Source organism: Sparus aurata, chromosome 14 (genome assembly GCF_900880675.1).
Source record: "Sparus aurata chromosome 14, fSpaAur1.1, whole genome shotgun sequence".
Lineage (NCBI taxonomy): Eukaryota > Metazoa > Chordata > Actinopteri > Spariformes > Sparidae > Sparus > Sparus aurata.
The window spans coordinates 14,736,071-14,757,769 of NC_044200.1; the positions used below are offsets into that span (position 1 = coordinate 14,736,071).

At 43.2% G+C, this 21,699-nt stretch overlaps 1 protein-coding gene across 19 annotated transcripts in view; it reads left to right on the forward strand.

Annotated features, from left to right (window-relative positions):
- The window catches only part of cacna1c (calcium channel, voltage-dependent, L type, alpha 1C subunit), a 196,602-nt gene that overhangs the window by 38,804 nt on the left and 136,099 nt on the right, over nucleotides 1-21,699 (forward strand). For all 19 annotated transcript variants that reach the window (XM_030439631.1, XM_030439633.1, XM_030439646.1 and 16 more), the window contains exon 2: nucleotides 14,171-14,603. In XM_030439631.1, the coding sequence (XP_030295491.1) occupies nucleotides 14,171-14,603 (433 nt within the window). The remainder of the gene's footprint in view (nucleotides 1-14,170; nucleotides 14,604-21,699) is intronic.

The following is a 21,699-nucleotide window of genomic DNA, read 5'->3' on the forward strand; positions in this document are numbered from 1 at the left end:
CACCATAAACACAGTCGGAGATGTCCGGAGGTCTCCTTAAAAGTATCCAGTGGTTTCCCACTTATAACTGTTGAAACACACTCTTGAGCAGTGGTCACTGGCTTGGCAGCCTTCTCGCCTGTAACTCTACCACTCTCCCCTCCAGCTCCTGAGTGAAATATTTGTCTCCACAATGTAGTCGAGTGGAAGTATAAAGTGGCGGAAAGTGAAAACGCTCGAGTACAAGAACCACATCATTTTACTTAATACAGTACTTGAGTGAATTTGCTTAATTAAAATCCTGAACGCACACATATAACTGTGACTTTCAGACTCAGAATGTCTACAAAAAGCAATTTTGCTTACAGAATATTTGGAAAACAGTATTGGTGCCGTCTTTGATGATTGTTTACTGTTCTATCCCGACGGTTTTGTCAAAGTATCACATTTCTCGTGTGTTGTGCGGTTCATCTGGTGTTCTATGCCGGTTGTGCGGCTCGCTGGTTTGTGCAGAGCGGCTGTGTATGGTGTGCTTTTTGTTTGCAAAGCATACAGAGTCATTAAAACGACAAACACTGTCATCATCCTGCTGTAGGGTTATTTCTTCTCTCACAAAAAGCTTAATGTCTAAATTTGCATTTCATTTGAAAATGGCTCCATAGTAAATGGTTACGGTTGCTGATATAATTGTTCTTTTGAGAATTACTTATTAATGGTGTTGTGTTAAACAAACGGCCGTTTCTCAGGCGCCGGCTCCTCCAGCGCGGCCTGTGAAAGATCAGGAGCCGACAGTCAAAAGGAGTCCGACCTCATGAGCCTCCCCGAACCGGCTCGCTACACACTTTGTTCGTAAATGTTTATCTGTGCGCTCTAAATAGCAAGTTAAAAATAACAGGCAGAATGTGATGCTGTGAATAATTAATTTGTTGCCCCTCAGATAAACACAAATATTGATTTTTGACTTGTTTGGCCTCGCACAACAAAAAGCTGCCCATAGGAGGCTGTTGAAATTGAAAAATACCCCAGTGCTGTTTATCAAAGCACACTTGTGTTTGATTTTGTTCCCCCCCCCCCCTCCCCACAATTAATATAAATCTCCCTTTTAAATAGCATTACAAACGCTTCAGTTTACCCATCTGTCAACAGTTACAGGCGGCCAAATATGTTACAGGAAATACAGAAGTACAGAGTCAATATGGCTAGCATCATAACAGGATGACAAAAATGCACATTACTCATTCAAGTGTTCCTCTCGGAGGCAGCCACTGTGTGTGTGTGTGTCATGTCTGTGGTTCCAGACGCATGCATGTGCAGCGCGTGGTTTATTGTCATCATTAGTATGCAGCGCGGAGCCGGTATTTCAGCAGGGATCAAAACAGCAGCGCATCAGTAGCATTGGGGATCTTTTTCTTAAAAGCAATGCTATAATAAAAATCAACAAACACTCTGTTCAGGCTTAAGAAAGTGTGTTGTTATTGGCTTGGGACTGCTTGGCTCTCTCAACACACACAGACCTCCGTCGCTGTGACTGTAAGAACTGGTGAAGGTGACTGAAAACGTTTAAAAAGTGTGGGAGAAATGTGTGACCATGTTTGATTCTGTCACAGGAATGTTTTTTTTTTATTTTTTTTTTAATTTGGACTGTGGATCCCAAAACTGTGTTAGACTGTGGGATCCCTAACACACAATCATCAGCCCTGACCAATTTTCTACTGATGATTCCGTCCAGCAAGAAAATAGTGAAATATTTTTCTCAACTAGCCCAGTGTCCGGCTTTGTTGGAACATCATTCTTCAGGTTGATAAAGTCCGACACCTTTTATATTTTTTATCGTATTTTTTGTTTCCCTGGGTGCAATATTTCCCCCCCTGTGTATCCAGCGAAAGTAGTCTTTTCAAGAATGTGTACTTCACTGTCATCAGGGCTCTGCTTCACATTAACACAGCTCCACACGCTTCTTCCTGGCAGCTTCCCAGTGCAACCACAGTCTCCTACTGCTGGCAGCTGGATGATCCCAGTGGAGCAAATGAGGGTTACATTCCTTGCTCAAAGGCATAAGGGAGAGTGTTAGTCCGTCACTTGCTCGCTTGTGTCCACGCTGATTTCGCTGGTACATTGTGTCGTTGAATTTGTAATGTGGGCAAGGAATTTACCTTTCCGCTCCACTTTAACCTCTTGTCGACCCGGCAGCAGCTGGTGGAAACATGCTTTACTCATTTTTGCAGAATTCTTTTAAAGAGTGAGGTCAGGAAGTCCTGCTGGCACACTTGGCAAGGAATGTAAACTCACCGACAGGGAGGTAAAGCAAAGGAATAACCTTGAACGTGTGCCGTGTCCTTCCATTTTGATTTTGATGTTGCGTTTTTACTAGTTTATTGTGCCACAAAGACATGAGCAGGTTGCTCGCTGACTGGGATGGAAACAGGGTCCCACAGGCCAAAAGTATGAGGAGGAATTTGATCAAAATGCTCAACAGGAGTTGCTTTGGACAGGATTTACCTGTCGTGTGCATTAGTTCTTTAAAGGTCGGATCATGCTGTATGGAGGTCATGCAGGGCAGTTTAGCACACAGTAACACCGACTGAGGAGAGTGTCTTCATAAAGCTGAAGTGGAGACGAGCTCAACTATTAGTTCAAAGTTGGTTAAAATAGGCCACGGTGTTCAGCCAAGTGCCTTCGCCATGGTAACCCCATCCACTGTGAACGTTTATTTAAAGTGCACCGGAGCGTGTTCGTTTCAACAACAACGCCAGGCCCGCCCAGAGAAATTGGCAGATTGGAAAAGTTTCAGACTTGATTTTTTTTTTTTCCCTCCCATATCTCACCGTCAAATGGTTTGTTTGTACAAGACGACTTGAGGAAGTGAGCGACTTAACGCGCGAGTGATGGTTTGGCGCGCCGCCAAAGTGGCAGCGTGAGCAGCCAAAGCTGATATCCGTCAGTGTTTTTTGGATTCCGGCTGGAGAGTGGTTACAAATCTAACAATCAGAGCAGAAATATAAGAATTCAAAGTGGCATGTGTTTTTTTCTTTTGTTTGAAGGGTTAATTTTGTGTGATGATTTCTGCTAGAGAGTACAATGGAAACACAAACCGTTAATATTACAGTACAAGGCACGGGGAAACATTTCACAACACAGATCTGAAATGTGAGTTATTTCTGTGCATCACTGATGGGAAAAATGCAGCACGATACGGACAGGAAGTACCCAGATGTGTGACGTAAATCTACACTGGCGGATGATGCATGATGTACTCGGTTCAGTTCGTCATTTATGTTCATTATTTATTTATACGTGCTTGTTAAACTACATACTCAGTTTAAATGCGGTCGATACTGACTTTCACTGTCCGCACCTTACTGTGTTCCACCTGTATGGCGGCTGAAACATCCCACATTCGTATCCCAGACACTTTCTGATTCTGTACTGTGCAGGTGGTCATGTGTTGCTCAGTTGGTTTTGCATTGTAATAACCTTGCCAAGGTTAGGGGGTCCATTCAGTGGGACTACACACACACACGGAAAATGCAATTACTTCACCGGAAAGCGCTTTAGATGAAAGCGCTGTCTGAACAGCATATACATTATAGGAGCCCAGAGAGTACAGTGCAGACTACAAAAGAAAAAAGGGCAAGTGTGGAGACGAGGGAGGCTAGAGAGGAGATAAGATTAAACAAAGCAGTGTTTAACATGGATTAACAAATAATACACGTCCCCGCTGTAACCATTAGTCACAAGAACGTGTTTAAACCTGAATCTCAGAGGCATCATTTTCCAGAAAGTCTAGAGAATTTACGGATGTAACCCAGAAACACTGAGACGTTGAATAACCTTTGTTTAAAGGAGACATATTATGCATTTTGAGGTTCGTGATTTTATTTTAGGTTACTACTAGAATAAGTTTACATGCTTTAGCGCTCAAAAAACACATGTGTTTCCTCATACTGTCGAGTGTTACTGCACTGTAACTCCTATCTCAAATACATAGTTTGCTCTGATTGGCCAGCTCCCACATGCCTGACACAGCACCATTGACAACAGCACAACAGCTGTGGCTGTGCCAAACTCTTTGCTAGGCATAAATTGTGTGAATGTATGACATGGTGACATAGTGTGATGTCACCAAGTCACTCAATTAAAGGCGGGACTACCGACGAGGCGTTCAAGAAGCAGTGTTTTCCGTGGGAGAGATGAGTTTCTGTTAGTCCGGTCTTCCACCTTTTTCACTTTCTAGATATTTTACATGCACAAGAACGCTGTATAAAACACTGAAGGAAAGGAAAAATACAGAAAAAGCACAATGCTTGTCCAATCATGGCGTTCCATTATAGTGAAGTTGTGCTGACCATCAGCTTGAGATCCTTTCTGGACGCCCTGATGTTGAAATATGACATTACCACCATCAGGCTTATTCAGCTGTTCTGCTAGATTTTATGCACACAGTGTTTATTCAGCAGCTTTATAATGGAAAAAAATTGAGAATAATAAATCAACTATAAATAAGAATAATAAATAGACGTTACGTCACATATCTAAATGAGGACTTGGGGTCGGGTTCATTTACGGCTAAAAGACACAACGTCACCGTCCGACTGGTGTTTGCTGGGAAGTGTTTGGCTCAGGGTGTCCTCGCGACGCAGAAACAGAAGACACACCGTCTCAATCACAGCAAATTGGGATGAGAGTGTCAGCCGAGGGGCTAACATGTACAACGCAAAGACAAACTGTTGGAGATGGTGAACATGAGGAACGTCAGAGAGAGACAGGTAGAGACGGCTGGTATCTGGGTTACTCTGGCCTCACATCTCTCCACTGCAGATGAATATTAATAAGGAGTTATTAATATCTGCTGCCTGCACTGTGTGTGAATATGTGTGTATGCAAGGTCGGCACGGAGGCGCAGTGTGAACAAGCCTTCCTCCTCCTCCTCCTCCTCCTCCTCTCGCTTCTCCTCCTTCTCCTCCTCTTCCACACAATCGCTATCTCTGTCACTTTTTTTGCTCGTCTTTTCCTCCTCCTCCTCCTCTTCCTCCTCCTCCTCCTCACGCTCACTTTTCTCTCTTCTTTGTTTGCTCTTGTCTTCTCTCTCTCTCTCTCTCTCTCTCGCCTCATTCTTCCTGCCTATCACAGCTCATAATGTTTGAAGAAGGGATGCTGATAGCGATGTCGCCACTGGTTTTGTCATAAATCAAAGCGGTGACATCATTTTTTTTCCGCTATCAGCCATTTGAGACATTTCCTCTATTAGAATTATCTTAAGGAGAATAAAATGTAACATGCGTCAGTCATTTCTTGTGCAATAACGCGCCGCGACTGTTCAATTCTAGTATCGAGCAACAGCAATGATTGAAATCAGACTCTGTATCTTTTGTACTCGTCTGAACTTACATCATAAGTGAAATAAGTATGTGCTGTCATCCATTTTTAGCGGCAGCTTGTACAGTATGTCACTAAGATGACATTTATCAGATTGTCTGCCTGTCTTTATTGACTGCTTGTAACGTCGGGCTCTAAGATTGCGGTCACACTCAATTTTTTATGGCTGATCTGGTAAAGTCAAATCAGAAACCCTGTCTCCTAGAAGTTTCCAACTATATACACCAAACACACAAAAACCACCCCACAACATCAACCATGATATTGGTGCTGATTAAGCAAATGCGTTATGATGTGTTGATGAGTGAGCCTTGAGAGGGGCTGCTGTAGGTGTATTTTGATACCTGTGTACAGAGCCAGGTCAGCTATTTCCCCGTGTTTCAAGTTTTTCTGCTAAGCGACAATGGCATCAGTCCTCTTATCTAACTCTTAGTGAGAAAAACGTCAAACGTTCAGAGGTCAGCACAACCATGTAAGCCATCAAAAACCATTTTAAAAAAGAAGGTAAGAAATAAGATTGATTTTTGAGTCTTATTTCCACCTTGTCAAATACTGACACATCAGGATTGTAGGTCGGATAGGCTGCTAAATAGGGCCCCTAAATAGGGGAAATGGGATAAGAGAGGGAAGAGGCTTTTTGGTTGCGTGCATGTAAACATTCCGTGCGGAGAGCAAAAATAGGTGGAGCGCGCTGGCTGAAATGCAATCGTGGAACCCATCTGCTGTCATCTGACTAGATACCAAACATCCGGTTGTAAAAGTCCTAAGGTCAGTTGCTAATTGAACTGTAAACAATGACCAGTTCATGGAAGAAGTGGTCTTGGCATGGATGCCCATTAGCCAGATATCTACTGGCTAAAGAGAAGCCCTTAAACACTGGACGCTGCTCCCAGAGGCCATCGACACTGATGTGAAGCATGACACGACTCGTCTAGCTAAAACCAGAGTATAATTTGTAAGAACGTCGATTCAGTGTTTGACAAAGTTGGAAGCTCTTACAAACTGGACCTTTGACCTAAGTGCTATTTTAGCCTAAACCCAACTACATGAGGAACGCTGGTCACCATTAGTCTTATATGAGCTCAATTTCATCAAGACAGTGAGCAAGTAACTGGGTTTGAAAAAAAATTAGACCTTGTTTGATTTGTCTTGGACCACAGCCTAAAACCATGCAGTCTTATCTCCGGCTTAAAGTTAGCACGCTGAAGGTTTACCACAGCATGTCATTGTTGTCGCATCCGCCACTTAAATAGTGAATACATGACAACGAGTCCCTGTAAGCTACTTCGATTAATTTCCTGAAGCTCTTGCATTTTACGTGACGATCGAGAGAATTCCTTTGACACGAAGTTGCAGACACATATATGAGGGCCCCATTTCTTTCCCCCTGTGTTTCAAAGAAATGCAGTCGACCACCCCGACCTCCTGGGAGTATGAAAACAAGAACCAATCAGAGCTTCAGAACCGTGATTCACCGCCTGAAGGCCCGGGCGGGGCTGTAATAAACTAGAAAGTCCAGATGACAGTGAGCAATGTGCGCTTGAAAACGGAGCGCGGGTGCATAATTCATACGCACGTATTCCCTTGGTATGTTACTGTCATACCTATCTCATGTGTGGAGGAGTGTGCACGTACACATGCGCGCACTTTCACATTTCCCCTCCACTTCCCTCCCTTGCATCCGGATCGTACGTTACTAGTTTAATGAATAAATCCATATGCGATAAGGGGGCTGTATAGGCAGCGTTCGCAGCTATGAAAAGTGCAATAACGGCACGGAGGCTGGGAAAAAAAATAAGAAATAGTGTTCAGCACAAATACTTGTTGCTGTCTTGTTGTTAGATTGACCTCATTTATGACAAAATAAAACAGTAAATGTGCCCCTCTGTCACGTCTTTTTTCGTTGACGGGGCAAAATGGGACGAACAGCCTCAATTGTGGCAGGCAGAGGTGTGTTTACTGCTCCGTGGCGTTCGGATACATGAGAGGCACTTTATTTTCAATGTACAGTAAAAGAGCAGGTATTTCTCTCGACAATAGGCAGTCCCTTTGTCCATTAATAGGGGAATATTCCATGCCGGATGACGCGTTTTTCAGCTTGTCGGGTTGTCGTGTTTGCTCAGCAAGCCTCTCCGCTCTGATAACAAACATGTGGTCGGCCGCCTTACGTGTTCTCCTTGTAAATTTGCACGCGTGTCCTGTTCATGCTGTGTGGTTTTGGTGTGTGTGTGTGTGTGTGTGTGTGTGTATGTGTGCACTGTTGTGTCAGCGAGTACTGTAATCGTCCGTTGGGGGGGGGGTCATAGATCACGGGGAGCAGGTGCGTGTGTGTGCGCCTCGCGTTTCGAGGGTGGGAGCGCGGGTGTGTGTGTGTGTGTGCGTGCACGCGCTCGTGTGTCCGTGCGCCGAAGGGGAGCAGGTGTGTCTGTGTGGTGTGCTCACTCGGCCAGATAATGGGCACATATGGACCGAGCGAGCAGAGAGGCAAACGGGAGAGACACCCACACGTATGCACACAAACACAAACGCACGATGAAATCAATGCACATGTACACATCCGATATGAGGCGAGCACTTCTTTAGTTTGCTTTTGATTTTGTGCATGTGTGTGTGAGTGAGTGGCTGACACACAAATTGGATAAAAATAATATTAGGCTTACAACCGGTATTTATGACGACAGTGAAAATGGGGGTTAAGCATAATGGGATGTCACGCAAGCCCCGAGAAACATCGCAAGTGGCGGCAATCAGTTCCTAGGCAAAATAAAAAGGAACGGGAGGTCGACTCCATTATGCCATTTTAAGTTTTCCAGTCTAAATAGGAGCGAAAGTGGCTGTTAGAGGCGAAGCAGTGGTCTCGTGCAGTGGATGAGCCGCCTTTTTTCTTGACTACAGACAGCGAGAAGGAGAGAGAGAATACGTGTCAGCTATTTGAAAATGACAGAGAAGGAAGTGATGAGAGAAAGCGTGAGAGGCAGCGGAGCGGGGGAGATCAAGAGAAAAATGGAGAGATGAGGAGGGGTAGATTGATGGGGGGGGGAAAGGAGGAAAGGCGCGCAGGCTGAAAATGAACTTGTCCGCGTGCCGGAGAGCCAATGGAGGGAGTGACAACGATATAGATTAGGGAGGGAGAAGAAGAGGGTGAAGAAGAGGAGGGCGATTGTTAATAGGTATGGGGCGATGAAGAGGAGAAAAAGGAAGAGAGAGGGCAGGGGAGGGAAAGGATGGATGGATGAGGGCGATGATTAGGAGGAGGATAAAGATGTTGAGCTGGAAGAGAACGAGAGGAGAGAGAAAGAGGTAGTATCGCAAAAAAAAAAAGAGGTCATTGTTCAAAAGAAGCGATTCAGCAGGGACAGCAGATGACTGGTGTGTTGTGTGTGTGTGTGTGTGTGTGTGTGTGTGTGTGTGTGTGTGTCTTGTGATGAAAAAAAAATGGTCAGACCCAATTTTCTGGACCTCAGCAAGGCTTGTTAATAAGATTTCTCTCTTTTTTTTTTCATTTTACAAGATTTTGAATTAGAGCTGCCGCAAAGGTGAGGGCCCTCCCTCAGTGCGTGTGGTCGCATGCGTGCGTCCCGCGTTAATTAGTGTCTGATCAGGTGTCATCATCAGTTAATTGACTGATAATCGCATCATCACGACCAACCTAATAGATCACCGCTTGGGAGGACGGCGGCGGAGGAGAAAAAAAGGAAAGCAGATGGAAGGAGAGAGAGAGAGAACAGAGGCAAGACGTGGAAGGAGAAAAAAAGCGAAAAAGAGAGAGAGAGAGAGAGAAGGGCACGCAGAGGAGATGATGTGAGAGGCTGATTTAGGGCGGGAAAATCTGATTGGTCCCCCTCTGCTGTCCGTTATCTGGTCGAGCCAATTAAATGAGCTGAGCAACTAAGGACACCGGGAGACACTGACACTGGTTTTCTTTTTTCTTTAATTTTGTACTGGAACCATGAATTGTTGGTAAACGGTATTAGACGGAACAATTTGCAGCAGACTCTTTATGTCTTTGCGCTCGACGGTGACTTTTTTTTTTACGACAGCGAGCTGGCGGTTGCAGCGATAGTGATCTCTCTCCAGTCTTTATCATTAAGCAGATAAGAGCTCCAGTGACTTGAGTTTGTACCGCAGCTCATTACGGCTCTGCAGTTCAGTTCACACTGAAGTTCGGGCTCAGTTGGGTTCACTTCAGGTTCGGTTAGAGCGAAGATAGGGTATCTGCAGTGGAAAAGACCCATCACCCATTCTTTTATCCATCAATCACTGATCCGCATCAGGTGGCCACTTAATGTACCAATGATTTAAGTGTGCATAATGAGACCTATATATTTATTGTAGCACTAATCACACTGTTAGAAGCCGGAGCTCCGCTCCTCGCCTGGAGTGTTGTAAGAGCCACTGATTGGCTGAATCACAGTGGAAAACCTTTGTCTGCGCCAACGCCATTGACTGCATTGACGGTAATACTTTAAGAGTGAATTAGAGTGGAATATTTTTCTGCTGTGAAGTCATATGATGGATGGATAAATTGCTGGATTAAGCCCTGTCACTCACAGTTAAGCGGCCGAGCCCTCCACCCAATTTTTTTTTTCATCTTTCCTTCATTTTTTTTTTTTTTACTGCTCTGTTTTAGATCCTTAATCTCCTCCTCTCCTCCTTGTCTGTAGATGTTCCCCCCTTCCTAAATCATCTCTGTTTCTTTTTTTCTCTCACCGCCCCTCTCCCTCCTCCTAGAGTAGTCTTCTTCATCCTCTTTCCTTTTCTTCCTCCATCCCCTTCTCCTCCCTCTCCCCCCTTCAGTCAGAATCATATATCCACGGGCTGCTGCCGGGGCTTTTTTTTTCTTTTTTTTTTTCTTCATGCAGAATAAAGAGCTGCTAATGGAATTATAGTCCGCACATCAGCATGTGGTTTATCATACAACACACACACACACACACACACACACACACACGACATGACTGTGCATATGCATGCAATGGGACAGACACACAGGGAGACATGCGGTCAGACAGATTAGTGAGCTCAGTATTATTCAAGTTTTACTCTCTTCTAATCCGCGCACTCTCGCTCATGCTGAGTGCGCGCGCACACACACACACACACACACACACACACCCTCAGTGGGGTACACCCTGCGAGAGGGGCAGGCAGAGTGAGATAAACTGATCACGCAGCAGCACAATATGCTGAAAGTGATTAGGTGCCTGCTAGTGTGTGAGTGTGTGTGTGCGTGTGTGTGTGTGTGTCTGTGTGTGTGAGGGGAAAGAGAGAGAGATGATGATGCGCAACAGCAGCCAGGAAGCAGATATTAACTGACACTGGAGTCGATGGTGTAAAGAAAAAGTGGGTATTTTCCAGGGCAAGGAGGGCTACAGCCAGAATGTGTGTGTGTGTGTGTGTGTCATGTTTGCATGCATGATAAAAGTATTTTCGCTGTTAATTCAGAAAGAAAAAACCTCCAAGAAAATCAATGCCAGCGTGTGTAGAGAAAATTGGGAAAATATGGCTCCATCCAAGTAATGAAATGCTCCAAATTAAAACCACAGTGTTTTTTTTCCGTTTTTTTCCCCCATAAGGCACAGCTGCATCTGATACCCAGTGACTTCACTGCTGATGAATGTAAAGAACACCTCCCTGGGCGCTGTATTCAAAGCACCACCGCTCCTAAATATTTTGCAGACATATCTCGTTCTGTTGTTGTTGTTAAGTCAGTGCCTTTGTTTTAAAGGGACCTTCAGGGCATTGGATCTTTTATTTGCACTGTAATTAAAAGATAATGAAGTTTATTCGCATGGCACTTATGTATACAAATATTACAGCGTGCTTTACATAAAGGGGAAATTAAATAAAATAATAAATTGCAGGATTAAAACCAACAAAAGCAATAATTACAGAGTGCTGGTTTGAAGATTATTGAAAGGTTGCTGGATGAAGGTAGGCTCCTTCGGGCAGGTAGAGCACCATCCTTCCTCCTCTTCACATCCACAAGACCTACATACATTTGCTGCATAAGTGGGAAAGGGTTGAAGTGATTAGTATTGAATATTAGGAGTAGAATCGAATATTATGAACATGGGACACAAGTGTGACTGTCAGTTTAGGGGGACTAGCTAGTCCATGATGGTTAGCTTAGCTCTGGTCTCCGGTTGGAGGTGGGGTCGTCAGCTAGCCTTCACCAAAAGCGGGTGAGGCCTCAAATTCACACATTATGTAAGTTGATGTCAAGCTTACGATTTACAAGTTGTTGTTTTTGTGCTTGTATCACTTTTTTGCGTTACTTTTAGACACCCTGTGCTGCCCTTGGTTAAGCTAACGTTAGCTGTTAGATGCTGCTGGCTGAAATTCAATGCTAGCTGGACTGGCTCGTTTTCTTACGTATTTCTGTGTTGTCAGTCCTGGACAGGTACGTTTTATAGCGTTAAGTATAAGTTTATAGCTTGTATAGTGCAAAGTATTTTCTATATAATACCACTAATACACTTCAGAGACAAATATTGTAATATAGTAATGTTAAGCTAACCGGCGTTGTTCACATTATTTGACAGCTAGCTTAATGATTAGCTTATTTTCTGATCAATATATATATTTTTTTTTATCCAAAACTCATAAAACAGCATTAAAATGCAGCACATGAATGCAGGTGTAACAATTCCTATATAATAAATACTGATAGGAGCCAGTTAAATTCATAAAGGCATTTGAGTGAAACCTACATTTTGTTAATAATTAAATATGAGTGGTTCAATACAACTAGTTTATTTAGCTGTAGAGCAATTTGTGAAGTCATGTAGCTTTTAAATGTATAATTAGTGAAGAGTAAGGTACACCGTTTGCCAAGTAACTCCTGATTACTAATAAGCAGCACTTTTGGACTCCATCACCGACAAGGTTGTGTGACTGAAGCAACAGCACCTGTCGATAATTTGTAGTAATTAGTGAAGAGGGGGGACATCAGAGGTCACAGTGTATTGTGAGGTGCTGAGTTGCTGAGCAAGTGTGTTCCCAATTTAAATCAGTCTTTAGTAGATTTCCTCGAACTAGGGGTAGAGCGTTTATCGGCCCCAATTATCACTCCTTATATCTGATCAGGGCTACAATAAGGCAAATGAAATCAGCCAATTAAAAATAAAATGGAACAAAACAGCTAATAGATAATGATACAGGGTAGGAAAAACTAATAGTGCATGTGTTATAGTTACAACTCGTCAGGACGTGTTGTAATGTCCTCTCATCCAGCGCGTTCATATGCAGAATCGTCAAGCTCGGAAGTGAGAGGAATGGGATTTCAGCGGATATTGTAACCGCTCTGTAATCGTGCTAAGCATACAGGATAAGTCTATCTCCCTCCGCCTCCTCTCTCTAACCCCTGTACATCTCTTCTCCCTTTTCCCCTCTTCTCACTCTCTCGCTCTCTCTCTGTCTCCTTATCTCTGTTGTAACAGCACAGGTTTGATTAACTTTACAGGGGCTCCTTAAAGTTTTGCATTCTTCTTCTCCCAAAAGTAGCTTTGCATTTGTGGGATTTGTGACTTTGACGCCGGGAATTACGTTTGGTCAAATGGGACTGAAATCAGCATATTGATAATTTTCTCAGAGCACTGATGCAAATTCTGTAAGCATATTACGGTTACAGCCAAGATTAAGGTTTCTTGTGCAGAAAAAAAATGTGAGGACTTGTGGTGTTGTTGCATATACGACCACATATATTGCACATGCAGTTGATGCTGCTCACAAGTGATACTGTCCTCTAACAATGTGTTTTTCGAGCAAGAGTGTCGATAACAAACTTCTGTAAAATAAAACAAAATCGTTATGTAGAAGTGGTTCGATAGCATCTGTAACTGGAGCTTTTTTCATTTCAGAATTATACAGTAGTTTTCCTAAAGCATGAAGAATGAACCTGAAAAAGGCATATTGTATCACAGTGTGTGTAATCTACTACAGTGTCAGAGCTTTTGTGGAATCCCTTTTCGCATGTCAGATGGATGGGGAGGCCGTGACGATGTTATAACTGTCTTTAATCTGGCTAAGCATACAGTATGAATAATCCGCTCTCTTGCAGTACTTTTACTCACTTATTCCTGCAATTTGTCTGGGTGATACAACTATATGTAATCTCCCTGAGATTATTGTAATTCTGTGTCTCATTTCTCTCTTACATTCTTATTTTCTTTTTTTTCCCCACTGTGTACATTTGCTATTTGCACACTTGTAATTTTATTCTTGAACACACTGACTGATGGAATTTGTAGCCTTTCACTCTGGGCTCCCTGTTTTTATGCAGCACTTGCACCCTACGACTAATTTTATTTTTTTTTTTCGTTTGTTTTTTGTAACTTAAAAATGTGGCAGTGATAAGGAGGTGTGAGATAATATGCCAACTGTGTAACGTAAGCAAAGAGAATGATCATTATAGCACCCAGTACCTGCTGGTCTGACAAGTGGGGTTGTGTTTGTGTGTTGACACAAAGTGAATGGACTGTATAACCTACACAATATGCTGAGGAACTAAACAGCACTCAGTTAGCTCTGTTGTACTTGCTTGACAGATGGGAGAATATTACTCATCGGTCCATTCTACAGGGAGACACTTCAGAGTCTAGAAAATATACAGGGCTCACTAACTGATATGTCAAAAATTCAAACACCCTTGAAGCCTTCAAAGTAATCTACCAATCTCAAAAAAAATGTGAACACTTTGTCAACTTGGAGGAAGCATGTGCGATGTATTAAATGTCCCTCTTACAGATAGATGGAGGTGATTTACTGACTGTTACTCATGGTGTTTGCTCCTCTCCTTCTCTCTCCACTCCAGGCTCCGACTACTCTCCTCCTCCCCCGCTTCCTCGGCCTCCTCCCCCCGGCCTGACTAATGAGCACAGTGGCGGTGTTAGCCACGTCGACCATGATGGAGGAGGGGGCGGGGTCAACCACGGGGTTGGAGTGGTGGGCCTGGCCCCAGAGCACATCCCCACACCGGGGGCAGCCCTGAGCTGGCAGGCGGCCATCGACGCTGCGCGGCAGGCGAAGATGATGGGCAACGCCGCAGCGAGTGGAGTCGCAGGGCTTGGGTCGGGAGGGGGCGGGCCCATCTCCACGGCCAGCTCCACGCAAAGGAAGAGACAACACTATAGCTCTAAGCCCAAGAAACAGACAACGACGACAGCCACAAGGCCGCCACGAGCCCTGCTCTGTCTCACACTCAAGAACCCCATCCGCAGGGCCTGCATCAGCATCGTAGAGTGGAAGTATCCTTTAACTAACCATGTGTGGAGGTTTGTTTTTATACTGTTTGTGATGTTAAATAACATGCATCATTTTTCACTAGCGATGTCAGTCGTTTTTTTTTTTTGTGTTTAATACTTCTTACCCATCAACTGAAACTAGCTAGCAGGTGTCTTAATGTGGTAGTTCTAGTACTAAAGTGCCGTAAGCGGTCAAAAATATTCTCAACCATGAATCGGTAAACCGCCATCCTGAGTTGACACCTGACATTCCTCACTAAGTCACTTTGGTTGTCCTGACTTGTCTTTTGTTTGTCTTTCCAGTATTTTAAACCAAAGCCCTGTTTTATTTACATTATTTACATATTAGGTACAAAATGTTTCAGAATTAGTCCAGTGGATTGCATGATAGACACATAAGTTTGCATGTTGAAACACCAAAGTCACACAATATTACATTAGTTTGGTTAAACAAAGAAATCTCTTACTCTTTAACAAGGTCTATTTCTGTAGTATTCCCTTCCACAGTGTTGTTAGATACTGAGAATATCAATCTGAGACTGGGAAAACAACTACCTTTAATGGATGTATATTGACAGGCGCATTTCCCCTCAAGGATTAGATGGCTGCTTCATAGCTGCCAGATTGGGTCATCTATTCAACCAGTTCTAAAACTTTTTGTATGTATTTGTCATTTAGATGTCAAAATAAGAAGAATTAAAAACCAAAAAACATAGGGACGAGGTGGAAATATTCTGAAATGACCTTTAAGCCCCAAGTTTTCTGAGTCCTTGTGCTTGTTAAGGATTTGAAAAACAGGAACATTTGCATCCGGCAGATGAGGAAGTTCGTTCCTTTGTAGATAACCCAACCTGAAGCAACAGAGAGCAATAATGTAGACAATGCAAAAAGTTTGCTGCAGGTTCTACATGAATTTGAAGTAGAGGAATAGAGATGTATTTGTCCTTCTTAATGTTGCGATGTCATTGTAATGTTAAAACATATACAGTACTGTAACTTCCAAATCTGATCTGATGATCCATTAGAAGCCGCGACGCAGCGCTCCTAAATAAATGTTATCTTACACATGCAGTGGAATGGATGGATGGATGCAGGTGGAAAAAACTAATGGCTAGGAGGAGAATGAGGAGGAAAAGAATGGAGGACATAAGGGACACAGGAAGTAAACTGGTTAAGAATGCGTCACACTTCCCCTTTTTAATCATTACCTCTTCCCTCCTATGTCTCACTGTGATTCCCTGCTCTCCAGTCGCTCGTCTTAATCCTTGCTCCCCTTCCTCTGTCTGTCCTTCCCATTCTCTCTCTCTCCTTCTTCTCTCTCCCTCTTTCATCTCACATTCTTTTCTCACAGGAGGATAAAACAAATTGTGTAATTTTCATCCCTTCTTCACACCTCTCCCCTGCATACGTCTCTCCCCTCGCTTCACTCGTTCTTGCTGTGTTCATCCTCTTTCCCCCAGGTCCATCCATGCCTCTGTTCCCTTTTACGCTTCCCCCACCCTCCATCTCTCATTTATTATCCGTGTCTCCCTCCCTCTGTCCATCCAAATCCCTTTATTCCTGCTGCTCCTCCACCCGTCCTTCCTTTCTACCCTTCCTCTCCTCTGGAGTATTTTCTTTTCCTTTTTTTAAGCTGCTGAACATAATGACTTGGTTTTCCCTCTGGGTGAGATAGATGGAGAAAGGGAGTGAGACAGAAATGGTCAGTGTCACAGTCAAAGTGATCTATAATGGGAGAGGGTCCACAAGAGCATGGACTCAGCAAGAGCGTAGTCACACTTTGTCCTGAGAGGGAGTAGAGGAGACGAAGAGGAGGGGTCGGGGAAATGACAAGGGCAGGGATGTGGGCAGGACGTGGATGTCGGCAGGAGAGACGATGGAGCTGAGTAGCTGAGGAGGGAGGGTGGGATCGAGGGGAGGATGGGAAAGGTAAACACGAAAAATGACAGAGGAGGGGGAGGGAAAAAAGTGAGTTAGGGGAGGAGAGTAGAGAGGATAGGGGGATCATGAGGGAGAGGAGAGACGTGAAGGCAGAGCGAATTGGTGAGGAAAAAGTGCTAAGATGTATGTGTTTGAAGACGGTTGCGTGAGGGAATACTAGAAGTGGGAAAAATCTTAATTGGTAACATTATGGGCTATAAAACAACTATAGAGCTACTAAAGATATGGTTTGTTATAATTGTTCACCACACATACCATTGACCATTGAAAATATTTTTCTCGTTCCACTCTTTGTTCTTGCAGCCACACATTTTCTCACCACAGTAGGCATCCATTTCTTAAATATCCAGAGATAAATGATCGCATAATTCTCGTGGCAGTCTTATTAGCGTGTAAGAACTACTAAATCACTGTTCTGTTCTATTCGGTCCTGCATTTGTTTTGATAGTTTCGCTCAGTTTAATGTGATAAGCCGGGCTCTCGTCCACCATGGTGCGCATTTCTTCATGCATATCACTCAAACAATGGACATGTTTTCTTAAAAATAAATCCAAATTTCCTGTGGGAACGGTCCTTGAGAAGGGAGTATGTAATCAACCTCTGTTTAGCACAGGCGAATGATCCGTGTGATCACATTGTGTATTTAAAGTCATTATTAAAAGTCAAAATGTCAACAGTAGACACTCTGTTCATCTGTGCTTATGGTGTAAAAACAGAAAGAAAATGAATTTAAAAAGAAGCATACATAATCCCTCAGGGTCACTGGAACAATCTTAGCCAGTGACTGATGAGCGTTTAGATCATTACCCACAATTCCCAGCATCATTCATTTAAACAGCTCTGAAGGGAGGGAAGAGGGAGACAGAGTTACCGAGGGAGAAAGACGAGGGAATAAGATGAGTGAAGGAAATACGAGGGGCATTAAAGAGGGCTCTTTGGGAGAGTGAGAGACCAGGGAGAAAGAAACAGGATAGAGTCTGAGCCACCAAAAAGAAAAAAAAAAACATGGAGAAAGTGAACAGTAGCAAAATTGCAGTAGATTTTGTCCTTCACTTGTTTCAAAAATCCCAATCAAACTGTCAGTCTTTCTGCTTGCCTGTCCGTCTAAATACCCTATTCTGGGATGTCCTTCATACCTGCAGCGTGGGCCGGTTTAAATGCAGCCTGCGGTTGAACAGTACTCTGTGGGTGACTTTGTGCTCTGTGAAGCGTGCATTTATTCTGTACATGTGTGTTGTTATGCATTCCTGTGCTGTTTTTTTTCTATAGGCTTTTTGCGTGCGTATGAGTGTGCGTCCGTTTGTGTGTCTGTGTGTGTGTGTGTGTCCTGTATTCTGTGAGTACCTCTATCTCTAGGGATAGCAGATCCGAAATCTTCCTCCTCTGTTACCATGACAACAGCTGCTGCTCTCAACAGGTCGATGGGGCCCGTCTGAGCTCGTGCACACACGCACGCACACACTTGTAGAGCAAACACACACACACACACTTACACACAGATGATAAAGGCCTGAAGCAGACACACACAGACAGACGCAGCACTCTCACATGCAGTGTAATTATAGTATTTAAGCATTACCTGCACACTGCAAGGTCAGCGTGAGAGACAAGAAGAGAGCGGAGGCAGGTGTACGTCTAACAACTATGTTCTCTATATGAAATCACACTAAGTGGCAGTTTTGAAAAGGTGTCGTTGAGTTCACTTACACAAACACGCACGCACGCTCTGTTTCCTGGCTCACAGCTTAAGTGTTGCATTGGGTCACGGGAGGGGTTACACTATTTGTATGCATTTTCAACTCAATCAGGAAACAAGATAGATATTCTCAGTGTAACACATATGAGTGTTGAGCCTGCTCTCCCAGATAATATCAGTATATCCCTGCTTTCTTATTTGGGTTTGTCGAGATAGGAGATTATCTGTGTTGTTGTGCAGCTGCGTGTGGTGTTTATGTTAGGCAACTACTGAATGCCGTGGTATTTCAGAGAATAACAGCATCCTGGTGTGAGTGTGGATGCAATCCCGCTGTGACAGTTTGTCGTAAGCATATACATTTATCTTGTTAAAATGCTGAATGTATATATTACATTCTAAAATGCCTCAGACAGTAGCACCCTTGTGAATACAACATTATGTCAGCTGTGAAGCCTGCTGAGCTAACTGGCTGCTGATTTCAATTCTGTTTAATTTATTGCTGTTTTTTTAGAGCCGTCAGAGTCAGTTTCTCCAATTAGCTTTGGCCAAAACTCTTACCATTAATATTCCTTTGGTCCAGGGCTCTTAAAAATTGATATTTGCTATTGTAATGCTGATTTATGTGTTTTTTTTGCACACATTTCTGCAACAAACAGTAGATTTATTATCATGTCGATGGAAGCAGACCTCAAGGGTTTTTCTAAAATTATGGGTCAGGAACCCAGAATGAGTCACAGGCCAGTTTTTCTGTGGGTCCCCGCATGTCTGGAGTGTGTTTTAATGAGCGCCCTGTACAAGGGTGCGTGATTAACTTTGATGCATTTTGGTCCCAAGCTGAATGGTCTGAGTGAACTTGTGGTCGATGATGTTCAAGGGTCAATGGTTAATCCAAACATAAACTAAGTATTAGCCCTACCATAAAAAAGCTAAAGCCCCCCCCCCCCCCCCGTCTGCAGGGCTATTCCTAGAACAGTTGTTAAGGCTCGAAAGTGGTTTGCAAGTCTGTACCTACAGGGGCCACACACAGTAAGAATGCTGTGTGTGATTATAGGTAGTAAAATATTGTTAAAGTTGTTACATAGACTTCTAATTTGAAATGAAACTTGGTTATGTATTTGTCAAGACAATTCCATCACTCTTCTGCCATGCAGATCTGTAAAAACTATGTTAGGGGATTTGAAAATATGAATGTGCGTGTATGAAGAAATAAATCGCAGATGTGGTTTTAGCCAACAACAACTTTTTTTGCATGTTGGAATTGTAAGATGGTACATTCACTCAACTTTAAAGACATAACACAAGTGTTTAGGGCCTTGTCTTGGGTTAGGGATTGGAAAGATAGATAGAAACTATCTCTCTCTTATAATGATGATGATCTAAAGTTAGGACTTCAGTTAGGCAGTCAGACAGCTGCCCTGGCCTATAAATTCACTCAATTTGACCCTGATTATACGCTAGCTCTGAGCATCCAAACACTACAACATTTCTGGAGAAAACAATGTTTCAGAAAACACAATTCCTAAACTGATGTGTTTATGATCAGGTCACCACATAACCAGGATCAAATGTATTAAAGCTATTGCAACAAACTTAGATTATTGCTCTTTTGCAAATGAAAATAATGTTGTTAATGGTGGCACAGGCCTAAATCTAGCGAAGTGTTGAATGCATTCATCTTTCCAGGCAGGCAGCCATGAGCTCTGGGTCTCTTTACTGCAATACCTGCAGACAGTTCTGATCTAGAATAATCCATCACTGAGAACTGTTTTCTTCCAATTTGGTCATCTTTCTTAAATACCACCAACACCACGAATGGTATCTCAGATGTTTCAGTACACCCGGATCCAAGGTACCTCAGCCAACAATTACCAGTTGCTGTAGTGTAGTAACAAGGCCTTGATCCCTTCATGGTTTCCCACATGCTAAAATTGAAACGGCAAATGATTAAACATTGTTCTCAAGCTTGGAAAACCTGCAATTATGGTGTCACGTTACGCGTCGAAGATCAAAATTTGCTCATGGTTTGTCCCCTGGATTTGAGGATCTTACGATGCCACTGAGGACATTGCTATTTACATTACACTACTAAGGTCTGGAGTTTATACTAATTTGACATGCATCCAAGAGGAAAGAGGGAATGGAGAAAGGAAGGAAGGTAGGAAGGAAGAAAAGAATGGAAGAGGAGAGCAGAGGGAGAGCAAAAAAGAGGTGGAGGGAGGTGACAGCAGTGGCAGTTAGTAATTGTGTTGATGAAAACCAGACCTCCTTTATCTCTCCTTCACATTCTCTCCCTCCCTCTCTCCCTCTCCATTCTCTCTCACTCTGTATCTCTCCCACTCACTCTCTTTCTCTCTCTGAGGCCAAAAATAATGAGGTCACTCCCCTCTCAAGGACCGTTCCATATAAAAACTCTCTCCTCTTTCTCATTCCCTCTCGCACTCACTCGTTCTCTGTCCACATCCCGTCTTCCACGCGACAGGCCTGCTCCTCGCCGCACCCATATTAGGGCATGCACTGTCTCCCTAACCCCCCCTCACACACACAAAGAGGTTCCTAAGTGACCCAATGTGTCTTATTGTTAACGAAAAGGCTAACTCTACAGCTTTGATCTCTCTTATTGTGTACACTGCTTGTGCACTCCGCTACATGTGTATATATACCTCTGCTTATGTAAGGATGTATTAGCTTGTTTAAAAATACCTTCTTGTTGAAATAACATGCCTGACACGAGGATTTTTTCTATTTGATAAGGCCAGAAGTCAGAGTCTCTATTATTTTGTACTGTGTACCAGCGGTTTTCATGAATAATTAGAAACCTAGCTAAACCCGATTTATAGATGCATGTTTTTAAAACCGCACCCAGGGTGGTTATTCGATCCGATGATGGTGGTTGGCATGGGCAGAATCACTTTTTTCTTCTTCAACATATTGTGGCACGGAAGATGTGGCAAAAGAATGGGACACAATCAGACTGAACATTATTTTGATCGTCCTAAGTCGAATGTCACTTAAACACACACTGTATATATTTTCTGCCACTAGGGGTCTCTCAATCAGTGAACACAAAATATGCATTGGATGATGTCCTGAGGTAGCATGGTTTTATGGGAGTTGTTGTCTTCCTTGTTATACTAACACACGTTTGCCCGCCATGTAAAACTATTTGAGGTGACTCAGGCAGACATGTTCACAGACTAAGTAATGTATAAAAGATATCGTTACGTTAAGTTACGTTCACTGACTCATGATTCTCTGACCGATCATCTCATGCTTCCCTGGAAGTTTGAGCAACTTGCAGCCAGATGAAACAAATAATTACCTTGTGTAAAAGTATGGATTTCCCGGGGTTTGACCTTTTTGGAATCTTTGGGATAATGTCACTTCAAAATTCAACACATTTGTAACAAAGGTTTAGTTGTTTTTAGACATGTTATTATACCTTTAACAGAAACCTAGTCAATC